The sequence below is a fragment of the Neolamprologus multifasciatus genome, chromosome 14, assembly GCF_963576455.1.
Source record: "Neolamprologus multifasciatus chromosome 14, fNeoMul1.2, whole genome shotgun sequence".
In the NCBI taxonomy this organism is placed as follows: Eukaryota; Metazoa; Chordata; class Actinopteri; order Cichliformes; family Cichlidae; genus Neolamprologus; species Neolamprologus multifasciatus.
The window spans coordinates 22701754-22715888 of NC_140452.1; the positions used below are offsets into that span (position 1 = coordinate 22701754).

The 14135-nt window shown below is 40.6% G+C and overlaps 2 protein-coding genes across 2 annotated transcripts; one reads left to right on the plus strand and one right to left on the minus strand.

Annotated features, from left to right (window-relative positions):
* The first annotated feature begins 477 nt into the window (after positions 1 to 477).
* Positions 478 to 10600, plus strand: kbtbd3 (kelch repeat and BTB (POZ) domain containing 3). The gene is made up of 11 exons (XM_085184524.1): positions 478 to 853; positions 1170 to 1461; positions 1559 to 1724; positions 2062 to 2244; positions 2716 to 2889; positions 2993 to 3283; positions 3444 to 3686; positions 3777 to 4067; positions 4193 to 4342; positions 5435 to 9726; positions 9846 to 10600. The coding sequence occupies exons 2-10, from the start codon at positions 1181 to 1183 to the stop codon at positions 5555 to 5557; spliced, it is 1902 nt and encodes a 633-aa protein (XP_085040650.1). The 5' UTR covers positions 478 to 853; positions 1170 to 1180; the 3' UTR covers positions 5558 to 9726; positions 9846 to 10600.
* On the minus strand, positions 6503 to 7081 carry sln (sarcolipin). Its single transcript, XM_085184535.1, has one exon. It carries the CDS (start codon positions 7079 to 7081, stop codon positions 6986 to 6988), a length of 96 nt encoding a protein of 31 aa, XP_085040661.1. The 3' UTR covers positions 6503 to 6985.
* Positions 10601 to 14135: the final 3535 nt, after the last annotated feature.

The window sequence follows — 14135 nt, forward strand, 5'->3', positions numbered from 1 at the left end:
GTGGTGGTGAGACGGTGTTTTGAGAAACCGTCCTACTCTGGCAAATCGTCCAACCTGTATTATAATTTGACGGCGACTTGTGACTAATACAAACCCTAACCCTAACCCTAACCATAAGAAATATTCACAATGGGTTAAAAAATGATGTAAATTTGGGGGTTGTGTTACGCGCATGCGCAGCGTTTGCGCAGAAACAACGGGTAGGATGGTATGTGAAGTAGGATAGATTCCCAGAACAACACGATACTGCAGCACCGCTTTAAGTTCACGTTCTAATTCAGATTCAATGGCTGTTGTCCTATGCATCCCCACAATCATTTCTCCTCAGCACGGCAGCGTCACCCAGTGGTATGAAATATTACTGCATCAACATAGTATCAATGAGAAGCAGACAGGAGTAAAGTTCTGCCCATAGGAATTTTCCGTGTGACTCAAAATTACTTGATATGTTTGAGATATGTTTTCATTTGCAACAGAGAAAGCACCCATGGTTAACTAAGCAAGCTAACCTGTATAACCGCTGAACCTTAACTGTTCTAAACTTGCAACTAAAGCAAATAGAAAGGCTGACCAGAACACTCGCCAGAAATAACCGACCAATAAGGGAAAACTACAGTTCCCAGCGGCCATTGCGCCTTTTCTGCTATAAATAAAGAGTACAATGAAAATTAATGAGGGGGATATAAATGAGACACGGGCATTATTCTTTTTAGGGAAAATCGCAAACAACATGACAGGAAGAAGACGATTAAACGCAAAAAACCCCAAACAAAAAGCCGACTGAAATCTCGCGTGATTTCATGCTTCCGGAAACTAGAATGGCATGAGAGCTCTCCGAGGTGCTGACACTGTCGTGAGTATACTTGTCCTGCCTCAGACTAACTAGCTGCATATTTCACGCATTTTATAATCATATATTTTTGACTTTTAACGTCCAGACATCACCTCAGGTAATATCTAATGTGCTTATCTTGAATGCAGTAATCTCATGATACTACTGCATGTCTTAATGGTAGAGAAGGACTGGACTGTGTGTTACAGATCTGTTCATGTAAATTAGTTTGTTGCATTCTTGTATCTCTTATTCCCTCTGTGTGTGTGTCTCTCACAGACTCACTCCATTACTATAAATTGCATCATTTTTCTATTCTATTCTTTTTTTTCTTCAGATTTTGGCGTAATGGATGAAAATCATGACTTGTCCTTGTGTTTGACCAACACCCACAACCCCTGCAGCAGCAACAGCCCACCCAGCAGTAAACCTGGCAGTGCTCCACAATGCAACGGGGTCGCCGAGCGCCGGACAATGCTGCGGGTGTCTGAGTCCCATGGACTGCAGCTCCTGGGCGTGCTCAGATCGCTCAGGGAGAGAGGCTTGCTGTTTGACTTCACCATTAAGGTGCAGGAACGCAGCTTTCCCTGTCATCGCTGTGTTCTTGCAGCATGTAGTGATTTTTTCAGGTATCTATCTATCTATCTATCTATCTATCTATCTATCTATCTATCTATCTATCTATCTATCTATCTATCTATCTATACACATGTGTCTTGTGTTTAGGGCCATGTTTGAGGTGGATATGCGAGAGCGTGATGATGGTTCAGTAACGCTGGGTAATCAGTGTCCAGCAGCGGTGGCTTCTTTCCTGGACTTTGCCTACTCTGGGGAGGCACTCATCACTGATGGCAACGTAGATATGTTGTTTCAGCTCGCCTCTTTTCTGCAGGTAGAAATGCAACTGCTTCATCTTCCTTCTTACCCTTAAACATCTTCATTTTGCCATTACTTCCTGGGATACTGCAGTAAATCAATAATGTTATTATTAATAGTTATTGTACCAGTATTGTTCTTTAAGCAGGTCTGAAATATAACAGAAATAGTTCAGTTCAGAAGCAGCTTCAAGTCTTACTCCTAATAGGCTTTAAAGGGGTAAAGAGTTAAAGACCGAACACTTAAAATGAAAATCTATAGTTGTGACAGTCTGTCAGCTAGGCACTTATCTTCCTGTTGCCATATGTCATTTTAACATGAAAATTTCCCTGCTCTTGCTGTTGTGTCTTCAGGTGTCTGTCCTGTCCAAAGCATGCAGCGACTTCCTGATAGGAACCATGGATCTTTATAACTGTCTGTCTCTCTTGTCTCTGGCTGAGGGATACGGCTCAGCCGCTCTCCTGCAAAGTGCCAATGAGTTTGTGGTCCAGAACTTCTTTGAACTCTCCAAAACGCAGGACTTCCTGGATATGCAGGTGAAACCCAATCTTGCACCTAAATATTGCATCTATGCAGAGAAAGGCTAGAGGCTGATCAGAGTCTCTGTTGTAATTTATTCTCTATATCCAGTTGCTAAACACTTCATTATGTCTGACTTAAGAACTAGTTAAGGCTCAAAGCACCAATGATGTTGGATTTCTTGCATATTTGGTGGGATTTTTCATATTATTATTGAGATATTTTGGTTCATTGTTATAACAGCTCTGAAATCCATTAAAGCAAAAATAATATGCAACTCTTATTGTTTTATGATATATCCAAAAAGCAAGTGTGTTATGAATAATAAGCCCAATAGTTAAGCTAATGGTTCCTCTGCAACATGTAAAAAACATTGTATACACAATATATTTCATTAAATCTGCTCCTATATCACTAACAAAACATCTTTTTGTTTCATTTTTTTAAGCTGACAAATACATCACATTAAAAAATGTAACTCTTTTCAGGTTAATGTCTTGGAGTTGTGCCTCAGGTCAGATGCTCTAAACGTGCCCAGTGAGGAGGCAGTGGTGGTGTCTCTCCTTAGATGGATTCGCCATGATCTCCCAGGAAGACAGAAGCTGTTGCCGGGATTGCTGTCTCCGACCCGGCTGCACCATCTTCCTGCACCTTCACTAAAGGTACAACCAAACCTTTACCTGTACTGGGTTTAAAGACTTTTTGCAGTTTGTGGATTTGTGATCGCATCACCTTTCCTGTGTTGACTCTTATATTCTCTCTTAGTCTCTGTGTGATTCTGACCCTCTCCTCTGCAACGACAAGTCCTGTCTCACCCTTGCATCAGAAGCCCAGAGCAGACAGACAAAGCACAATGGCCTGCTCACTGATGCCAGGCCTTCCACCACGCAGAGTTATATCTACATCCACAAGACAGAGGAAAATGGAGAGATCCGGCACACCTTCTGCTACTGTATGGAAACAGACCAGTGGAAAGAGCTGGGCACAGGGCAAGAAGAGGGGACAACTACGATGCCAGATCCACCAGGATCTTACCTTACCAGCTATGCTGAGAAGGTAAGGTTTACAGCATCAAATGAAATAATGTCAATTTGTGAATATTCTATATAGTTATAAGGTGCTGTTTACTAGAAAAAAGCATAATCTTTTCTTACTCTTTGTCCTTGTTGACTAAAGATTTTGATCACCATCTTTTCTGCTATCTACTGGATTGAAGATGTTTGTCACAGGTGGTTGCCAGGGAAATTGCTGCCGAGCGATACGCCTCCACGTGGCTGAACCTTTCCACGATGCCACTGATGAGGTTTGGTGCTTCTGTCCCGTGACCTTAACCTGCACACCTGCACCTGCCATGCTTAAGCCCAGAACCATGCACACAGCTGTAACGTGCCTGGACCGAGTGTATGTCATTGGAGGACGGACCAAGGGATCCAGAGGGGGGGCTCCCAGTCTGCTGGAGGTAAAAGTGTTGGTTGGGATATGCTTCCATTAGTAGGTCATGGAATCAGTCATGGTGTTGATCTAATTTATGTGCGGTGTTGGATTTTAGGTGGAGTATTATAACCCTTTGGCTCAAACCTGGCGCTCCGTCACTCCACTTCCCACTGCTATCTTCTACCCTGAGGCCAGTGCTTGTGGCAGTGTAATCTATACGCTGGGGTCAGAGGTGGAGATCACAGACTCCTTTAACCCCTCACTCGACTGCTTCTTCTGCTATGACGCCCTGCAGGACCAGTGGAGCCGCCTGGTGGCAGAGTTTGGCCAGTTCTTCCACGCTACACTGGTCAAGGCTGTGTCAATTAATAAAACACTGCACCTCTGTGACTTATCTACATACAAAGTGAGCAACGATTTAGTTTATCAGTCATGCCATTGCAGCCAGATAGCCTTAAAAAGATTCTGAAGCTTAATTCTGTGGTAAAATACACTGAGCTTGTGTAAAAGTGTCCCTTTTTTTCTTTTCAGGTCTACAGTTTTTGCCCAGAGACCTGCGTCTGGAAGGGTGAAGGATCATTTGAATGCGCTGGGTTCAATGCCGGAGCAGTGGGCATGAGGGACAGAATCTACATTCTGGGTGGAGACTATTCACCTGATGAAATCACAGATGAGGTTCAGGTAGGATAGAAAACTCACATTTATATTGCTAGGAACTGAATAACCTTTACCTTTGACCCAGACCTAGACAGAAGTTTACAGACTCTTTATGGGCATGGATGTCATGGTGATTTTGGGCTTTTAGTGATTTCTTTGAACTCTTTTTTCCCCCAGAGCGGGATGATTGTAAATTATACAATTTTAATGACTTTAAATTCAAACTTGAAGTTCGAATTTATTTGGGAATTTTTTGCAATCCACTCAGTCAAAGGCATGCATACAAGCTCAAATACATACACATATCCTTTTTTTTCCCTCCCTGTCCCCTTTGGTTCTTTTGCCATCAGAATTATTGTCTAACGGCAAAGAAAGATGCCCAACAGATTTACATACACACTTCCTAATATAATACTAATATTTGCTTAAATGTACTTTTGCAAGCTGCAGACACTTTTGGTAGCCATCAACAAGCTTCTGGTACAATTCCAGGTATTTGAGCACTCTTCTCTGCAGAAATAGTAGAGTTTATTTAAATTGCTTGGATTCTTGGCATATACCTGGTTTTTCAGCATCACCCACAAATTTTCAATAGGGTTGAAGTTGGGGATTTGGGAAGGTAATTCCGGAAGCTTAATGTTAGCCTGTTTTATCCATTCGAAAACTAGTTTTGATGTGTTTGGGATCATTGTCCTGTTGGAAAAACCAATTGTGTTTAAGTTTCAGCTCAGCTAGCTGTTAATTTTAGGTGATGTTGAATAATTTGAAGGTCTTCCTCTTCCTTCATTATTCCATTTCATTTTACTTTTTGCACTATACCAGTACCACTGGTAGTAAAACTGTATGTATACTTTTGACCCTGTAGGGATTAGAGAAAATACAAAAAGAAATTTAAAGTTCTGCAACCAAATTTTCTTTAAAAAAAAAAAAGAGTTAATAAACATGTATATAGTGTACAATCATTCCAGTCTGGAAAAGCACAATTCAGAGAAATCATTTGAAACCACAAATTACCATGATATTCATGCCTATGATGAGTGAATTTCTGACCACACCTGCATTCTTAGTTTTTACTAATTTTACTATCTATTGTATTCTTTCTTACTACCTACACAGGTGTACTACAGTGGGAGGAGTCAATGGGAGGAAGTGACACCCATGCCCAAAGCACTCACAGAGTTCCACTGCCAGCTCATCAGCTTCAACAGATATAGAGACCCGTGGTGTGATACAGCATAACTGATGGCAGACACATACATGCCCACCAATGCAGCAAACATGCAAGCGAAAGTTTGATGTCTGTGTGAATGACCTTCCCTCGGCTTTCCAAACTGTGTGCATGACGGACAGCTAACACTTCAAGAGAGAACGCTATTCCCGTATTTAACCAGCAAATAGACAGTATCATAGCCAAAGATAGGCAACTAACTTCACATTTCCTGTCACAGATCATCAGTATATGTGAACACATTAACCTAGTCTATTTATTTTTTTATTTAGGGTCAAGTTTGATCTTTAAATTGTATGTGCGGAGCTCCTGTCATCATAGGAGCTTTGCTGTCAGTCTAATTATTGCCCCTCCCATGGAGGACCCCTTTAGAATTCTATTTTAGTACCCGAGTATTTTTTTTTGACAGCATGCTACAGATAGAAAATCCACATAAATAATTAGCATGATCTGTAAACTCACCAGCCTTCTTGCAGCTACAGACTCTGTTCAGGAATTCAGACTTCTTTAATTTTTCTGAATTTGGGAATTTTGATTTATATTTTTTTTGGCAGGAATACACAAATTATGCCACAGAGAGCCTCTAGGAGGCAAGCCTCTCTTGCTTTTACTTTAAAGAGGAAAATCAGTCTGCTAGTACATAGGTCAACTTTTGAAAGCACATGTCAGTATGCACTTTAATCAGCTTGCCTTTATTCTGTTACTACATTGCCATGTGTCCATGCATGTTCTGGTTCTCCTCTCCGGGTGTACACAACAGTTTTTCATGTGCACTTTATCAGTCATAGAGAAACACTCTGTAGCTTCAAAAGGATAGTATAGACTAAAGTTTAACAAACCTGTAAAGAGCAAATGTGGGTGTGAATCATGACTGCATGGCAAGTTTGTGCTGAGAAACAGAAGCTAAACAAATGAAAGACTGTTTAAGAAGTGATCATAAACATAATGCTTCAACAGTCGTGTTGTCTTGTTTTATGAGTTTGTTGTGTTCATCCCTTTGACAAAAAAACTGAAAAATTGGACACAACACCATTGTTAAATGTGTTGGGCACTTAGACATACAGACTATGGTATGCACTCCTGTTTATAGTGACATTGCATTTTTTTTTAGGGTTTTCAAGCCATCCCATTTGGGTTTTCAACAATTTTATTCTTATTTATTAACCCTGATCACTCTGCTGTGATTTCACATTCATGGCCTTATTCAAAAAAACTTAACAAAAAACACTAAAAATACAGATTCTGAACTATTTTATCATTCATAGTTTGTCCCGGCTATAGTAACCACTTATTGTTGACCTCACGTGAATAAGCAAAGCTGTAGGTGTAATCACTGTATTATAAAATTTAGCCAGCAGCCAATTCTTCCGATAACCCGAGGCACGTGTCTCTCCATCCCCTCCGCCTCATGTCCGTGTCCTCTCTCATTGCTTAATTTTTTAGTCCTGGTAAGATTTCACCAGCAACCACATCAGCAGCACAGTGATTAAGACGATCATGAAGTTGAGGAACAGCTCCTGCACCGAGCGATCCATGGCAGCGTGCTGGATGGAGAGGATAGGTGAGACAGTCGAGGAGAGGTTGGTTGCTGTAAACTTTTAAGAGAGAGGTAGGAAAAAGAAACTGTGTTTCAGTTGTTAAAGTTTAGACAAAAATGCAATACACAATGTTGCACATGCTCTGTGCTGGTTTATGCAGTCCCTGTTACAACAAGTTGGAGGGATCAGTGACTTCTCTGCTGGGTTACTGTTTACAGTCACCAAAGGTCAGCAAAGAAAAGGACAACAACATCCCCTCATATTAACATGGGGCAGAAACACACACAAAGCATACACCCTTTAACACTAATAAATCAGGTTAAACATGTTCTATACATTTAGAAGTTGGGCTGTTTTGATATGTGCCATTAATAGCTTAGATAAAACTGGCAAAACTGAGGCTTTGCTGAGGACAATAGCACAAAGCCAGACCCAGTCGCAATCGCTGTTACCTTGATTGCTTGGCTGTGATCCCACTATGAACAGGACAAAGAGAAAGCAAATGTTATCGTCCACTCCTTGCCTTGCCCTCCAAGAGAAGTGTTTCTTCTTCTTGGAAATGTCTCGATTGCAGCAGTTCTCCCCGTAGCATCTGTTTCTTGCTGTTGTCCAGTTTTCTGCTGTTGCCAGGGGCACGGCCTGCTCCTAAAGTAGCCAACCTCAGTGGACCGCCCATGGTTCACATACACACCGACTGATGTCACACACCAACTAAACAACCAATAGAGTGTTATTTTCCACAATCTCATCCACTGGAGTTTTCCTACCCATAACCATACAGAGTCTGTCTCTCTCGCTCTCATACACACACACACACACACACACACACACACACACACACACACACACACACACACACACACACACACACACACAACAGAGGAGGGTCTCAGGGTTATTTATAACACATTATTGGAGATACTTGGTGGATTACAGTTGTTCCAAACACAATACTTATATCATCCAATGGATATAGGAAACTAACAATATCGCCCAGTATCAGAGGAATTGTCCTCAGGAGCAGTCTCTTCAAAATGTAAAATACCAGGCATGCTTGTTTTAAACCAACTGAAGCCTCTGTTAACCAGTCACCTATCGAGTCCCTTCTCAACTTAAAAGCAAAGAATTTGTAATGTAAAGTATGATGATATCTTCAGTATACACACTTATGTGGAATTTCAAATAGGTACTGAATATAGAGGGGTGTCAAGCACAGTGGCTTGCACCCTTCATTAAGTTGCTTATCCTTGATGGATGAAGAGACAGAGGATACATAATGCTCTTAGTAAAATGCACACATGTGGATGGGCAAAGCAAAAAATTAAACCCCTTGATTATGCCTGGACCTAATCTGAATTTCTCATCTTTTTTACAGATTAAAGAAATTGTTACTCAGTGCTTATTTGTGGTTATTATCCTACTGTTACTTTTTTGACAAAGCCAGGCAGGGCTGGATAGTAATGGGATGGATTGGTATTATATGTCAATATAACAAAAATTAGCAACTATAATTAGTTTGCATAATACGTACATCTTTATACCCACCAGCCATAGTGGTAGCTACAACTGTTCAAATGCTTGTAAACACAAATATCGAATCACTCAATCACAGGACAGCAGCTTAACTTAGGCTAGCAAACATAGTCAGACACCTGCTGAAGTTCAAACTGAGCATAAGAAAAGGCAAGAAAGGTGATTTAAGTGGTTCCAGGCTGGCTGGTCAGAGCATTTCAGAAACTGCTGATCTACTGGGATTTTGCCACACAAACATCTCTGGGGTTTACAGAGAACGGTCTAGAAAAGGCAAGCTATCTAGTTCTCTTTTATGTCAGAGGTCAGATGAGAATGGGAAGACTGTTTAAAGCTGATGGGAAGGCAACAGCAACCCAAACAACCACTCGTTGCAGCCACGGTCTGCAGAAGAGCAGCAACACGATGAATCTTGAGGCAGCTGGGCTCCAGCAGCAGTAGACCACACCATGTGCCGCTCCTGTCATCTAAGAACAGAAAACCGAGGATACAATACAAACAGGTTCACCAACATTGGACAACAGACGTTTGGAAAAGTGTTGCCTGGTCTGAAGAGTCTTGATTCCTCCTGCGACATTCCGATAGTAGGTGCAGAATATGGTATAAACGTCTTAAAAGCTCGGATCCATCCTGTCTAGTGGTGGTGGTGTAATGTTGTGGGGGATATTTCCTTGGCACACTTTGGTGCCCTTAGTATCAACTGATCATTGCTTAAATACCACAGACTACTTGAGTGATGCTGACCATGCTCATCCCTTTATGGCCACAGTGTTCCCATCTTCTGATGATAGGATAAAACACCAAGCCACAAAGCTCAAATCATCTCTAATTGGTTTCTTGAACATTGAATTCACTGTACCCAATGGCCTACATAGTCACCAGATCTCAGTCCAAGAGTTCTCCTTTGGGGTATATTAGAACAGGTAGATTTCCAACATGGATGCACAGCTGACAAATCTGCAGCAACTGTCTGATGCTATCATAACATTCTGGATTAAAATTTCTGATGAATGTTTCTAGTACCGCGTTGAGTCTATGACAAGAAGAATTAAGGCAGCTGTGAACAGTGGCGGTCCTAGCCTGTTTGGCGCCCTGGGCGAACACTCCCTCTGGTGCCCCCCCCCCCCCCCCCCCCCAACACACAGACACACACAGACACACACATAAAACATATTAAGGATTGTACATTAACATAAAACTGTTGTCGGAACCAGACTGAATTTCACCAGAGAAACATGCACACACACACACATGAAGAGAGAGAGAGTATGCATAGTATGCAAACGGCTAACGGCATAATACATCATACAATGAGAACAGGACAAATCAACAATTGACAACGACTAATTAATATTAAAATCTGTAACATAATGTTTGGAGTTTAGTCTGTTACTGTTGCTATATTTACCATTTCTTCTTGGAGCAACTGTAATCCACATTATTTCCTTAGGGATTAATATTAAAGTATTGTGATTCTGATTGTTTCAGGATACATGACCTGCCATTATCCAACGACACATCTGCTTACCTGTATCTTTTGCTCGTTAAATTGTTATTGGTCCCTTTACCCCTGGTCCTAAAGTGTATATTTATTTTCTTACTGTTCTTATATTTATTGTTTGTTTTTTTGCACTGCTGTAACTGAAGCCTCAACATCCACAGCTTTCCTCTAATAGAAACTAAATTGAGAATAGGTTTTCGTTCTTTTGTGGATTCCTGATATTCTGTATTATGCCCGTGCTAAGAGAGGATTTTGACATTTCATCAAAGCAAACATCTCAACTCACCTCACACTTGACAGCTGCTAAAAACGGTGTTATCTCTGACCTAGTGTTAAACCCCCTTGACAAACACACTTTCTCCTGCACACACAGAGGGGCCACAGAAGGACAAAGTCCGAGCACAGATCACTTGAACCTTTCCATCGCAGGATTCCAAGGCCATTCCCAGAGGATTAAACAGATCAAACCGGTTGAATTTTATCACCCTGCTGCTCTGCCAGCCTCAGACCAAGCGCTATTTCACCCAGGGATTCCCATTGTCACAGAGATCCAATTCTGGGGTGATTGAATAACACAGCGCGAATTGTGCTGGCATCTCTGTGCGGGGTGGACTATGGCCCACTGTGACAGCTGTGTGTGCATGTAAGATAGAAAAGTGCTGGGAGAGTTGCCCTCTAAATCTGAGGGGAGACAGAGTGGTGTCAACAAGGCCTCAGAAACACCATTCCACAGATTCTGGGACGCTAGATGTATGTTTGTGTGTGTGTGTATACGCATCCATTTACTGAATGCAATATCACTATGTTTATTCTGATGTGTAAGTTAATGTGGTGACAGTTTCCAACTGGAAACATTATGGAAAATAAATAACAGCAGTAATGTATTGGAATCAAAGCAACACATCTAAAATATAAGATATACTTTATTTATTCCAGCTCTAGGGAAAATTCTTTTGTCATGACAGTTACTACTACTACTAATAATAATAAAAATATTACAGTAATACACACACAAAAAAGATAAAATAAAATAATACACCTCCTAAGACCATCAGGTCAATGCCTGAAGGTTCTTATCTATATAGGATAATGTGGAGTCATCATGTTGCCTAGCAACCAGAGCAACAAGCTAAAATTACCCCTCTTTATAATTTGTAAACTATAAGACTGACCACATTGTATGATTTTTATTTCATGACAAGAATATCCTATTTATAACCACGCACACTGATGTTGCCTAGCAACCACCTAGCAATAGGCTAATATGACCTGGTTTTAGTTTTAACACCTTATGAACACTATCATTTTAATCTATTGACAGTAGCATATAATTTATATCCACAAAAGCTGAATTACACATGTCTGGCAGCCACCTAACACCAGACTAAAATGACCTATTTTTAGCATGTAAACAACCAACCCAATATCATGGCAAAGCATGAAATGCAGAAACTGCAGTACATCCAGAAATTGCAATATCTGGAGGGGGAAATAGTATGTTTAAAGCCAAGAAGTCTGTGTGACCAAGCAAGTACATTCCTGGGTCCTTCTATCCTACAACAATTAAGCTAGGTGGCTAATTTGTACTTACACGTAAATGTGTAAGTAATGTCTCTTTAAATGATTTTCTGTGGGAAGTGGGAAGAGGAACCCGTATTATATGGCAACTTTATTTTATAACATAAGAAAATAATTCTTTAGCTAGCTACTAAATAGCTATGCTATGGTAAACTATGCTAATATTAGCTTCTCAATGGTGTTTGTGTTAGAGCAGACAGCATATGTCTGAGTATGGTATGAGTCTTACCAAAAGACAGCAAATCTAATTTCAAATTACAATCTAGTGTTTAGATTATAACAAATTACTTTAGAAGTCATGTCTCTGAATTAAACCTGATAGAAATTGAATATTTTTGCATTCCCCCAAAAATGGTGGAACATATGTTTATTCCATTTTATATATTCATGTAGCCCTAAAAGGTGCATTTCATTCCAATGCCAGTAAAAACATTAATTGGCTTTCTTGGCCTTAGGTTGTGGAAAATATCATGTCACAAGTTCCCCATATTCATTAAATACTGTGGGTTAGTCTGAACATTGGTCTACAAATAGCTGGCACTGGAAAATTATTTAGCTCACAACTTTGCTCATTTATAGTGGCCAGATCTTTGCCATAGCAATTATCAGAGGATAGGACTTCATCCCAACTGACTGCCATTCTGGCAGAGAGATTATACACAGATCAGATGGATCTCCAAACACACTTCTCAGACCTCTAAATATTTTGACCGGTTAAAAGATCTGCTGCTTTAGCTTCTATTTCTGCCCATCCTTACCCCTCCCTGTTAGTCCTTGAATAGGCTAATCTTTTGTCTTCTGCAGGAATGGTAATATTTTGTGTTGATGATTTGTCATTATTACTACTTTCATGCTTCTCTTTCTCCATATGCATGAAAAGACTTAACCACCATTGGCATATGTAGAATATTTTTGATAGACTGCAGTTTTTATAACTCACCTTTCTCCAACTACCAACCATCTGCTCACACGTCTCCAGAGAGGCAGACATCAGAGTCACTATTTTAAAAGGCAGCATCTGGTTTCTTCATCCTGTGGTCCCAGCTAATTACAATACAAAGATGCCAGCAGCAGGAGTTTGGCAAATAGCTACCGGTCCTGCATTTCAAAGGTTGATGGCATGCCTCAGGTTACAGAAGTGATTCCACTTGTGTTCTCACCATTACATTGCTTTTGAGATTTTGGCTGGTGCTGAAGGTGAAGCTGCCCTTGAACGATGGCATGAGGAATACCTGAATTACTGTGCAGCTTCAAGCATTTCCACTTGCTAACTTCTTCACCTTAGTATTTAAGACATTTGTGTATGGCCAACCAAATAAGGAATGTAATGTTAAAATGATATCTGAGTTTTCAGGTCTAAATTTTATTTTTGACTCTGGAAACTGGAGTTGACAAAGGATAGGATTCTGTCACTGAGTCATTATTGGATCATTCATTAGCTTCTAAATTGGGCTTTTGGCATGGGATGTTTTCTTTCTTTGAGTTTCATTTCTAAAAATGAAACTCAAACCTTGGGTTTTAAGCCAGTGGAGACTTGGAAAACACTGAAGGCCCTGAAAGTGGTTTAGAAATTCTTCCCATCTCCAAGTAAATGAAACTGATCCATGTGTTATAAAAAAAAAACAAAACTGTGCAACATCAGTATAATAAATTGCAACAAAAGTTGTTGGTTTGCAATGTTGGAAATGATTAGAAAATAGGAGAGGAACTGAACATCAATCATTTAGTGAGCCATTTTACCAGTTTAGCAAAACCATCACATACAGTGGATACAAATTGTACTGAATGTAGTGAATGCTCCGTACTAGAGGTTAAAGCTTTAATTCTTACTGATATTGCACCTGATATCACCTCAACAGTGATAAATGGGTTTCATTTATTTGAGTGCTTAAAAAAAGAGCAGAGTGTTGTTATCATGTTGGGAGAGGGCAGCCACATGCTCTCCTGCCTGACCAGCTGTTGTTTTGTGGGATAAACAGAGTCTGCCGTTGAGACGACCGAGGGCTCGCACTGGCCAGCAGTGTAATTACGGAGATGGCAGAAGACAGGTGAAGGCCTCATTACACAACACGCCCGAGTATAAATGCACAGGGACACAGCAAAGCACTGAGGCGCACGCACAAATGTTTCAGAACACAGAGACACGCGTGCTGGAACACGCACTCATGTTCAGAGGGGTTGCAGAGTCATTCATCTGACAGAAGAGGAATTTGGATCCAGGATCTGAGATAATTGGCTTCACTGAGAGAGAAATCAGACAGGGAAGAGTGGCCAGGGCAGGCAATGCATCAAAGACAAAATAATAGACAGAATACATAAATCACAAGTCAATACCCATGGTAGAATATGAGTGAATGCTCGTGTCTGATCAGAATATGTCCAGCTGTGTTGGGTATGGTGCTTTGTTGAAAATGACCAATATGAAGGATACCAACTGTCGGT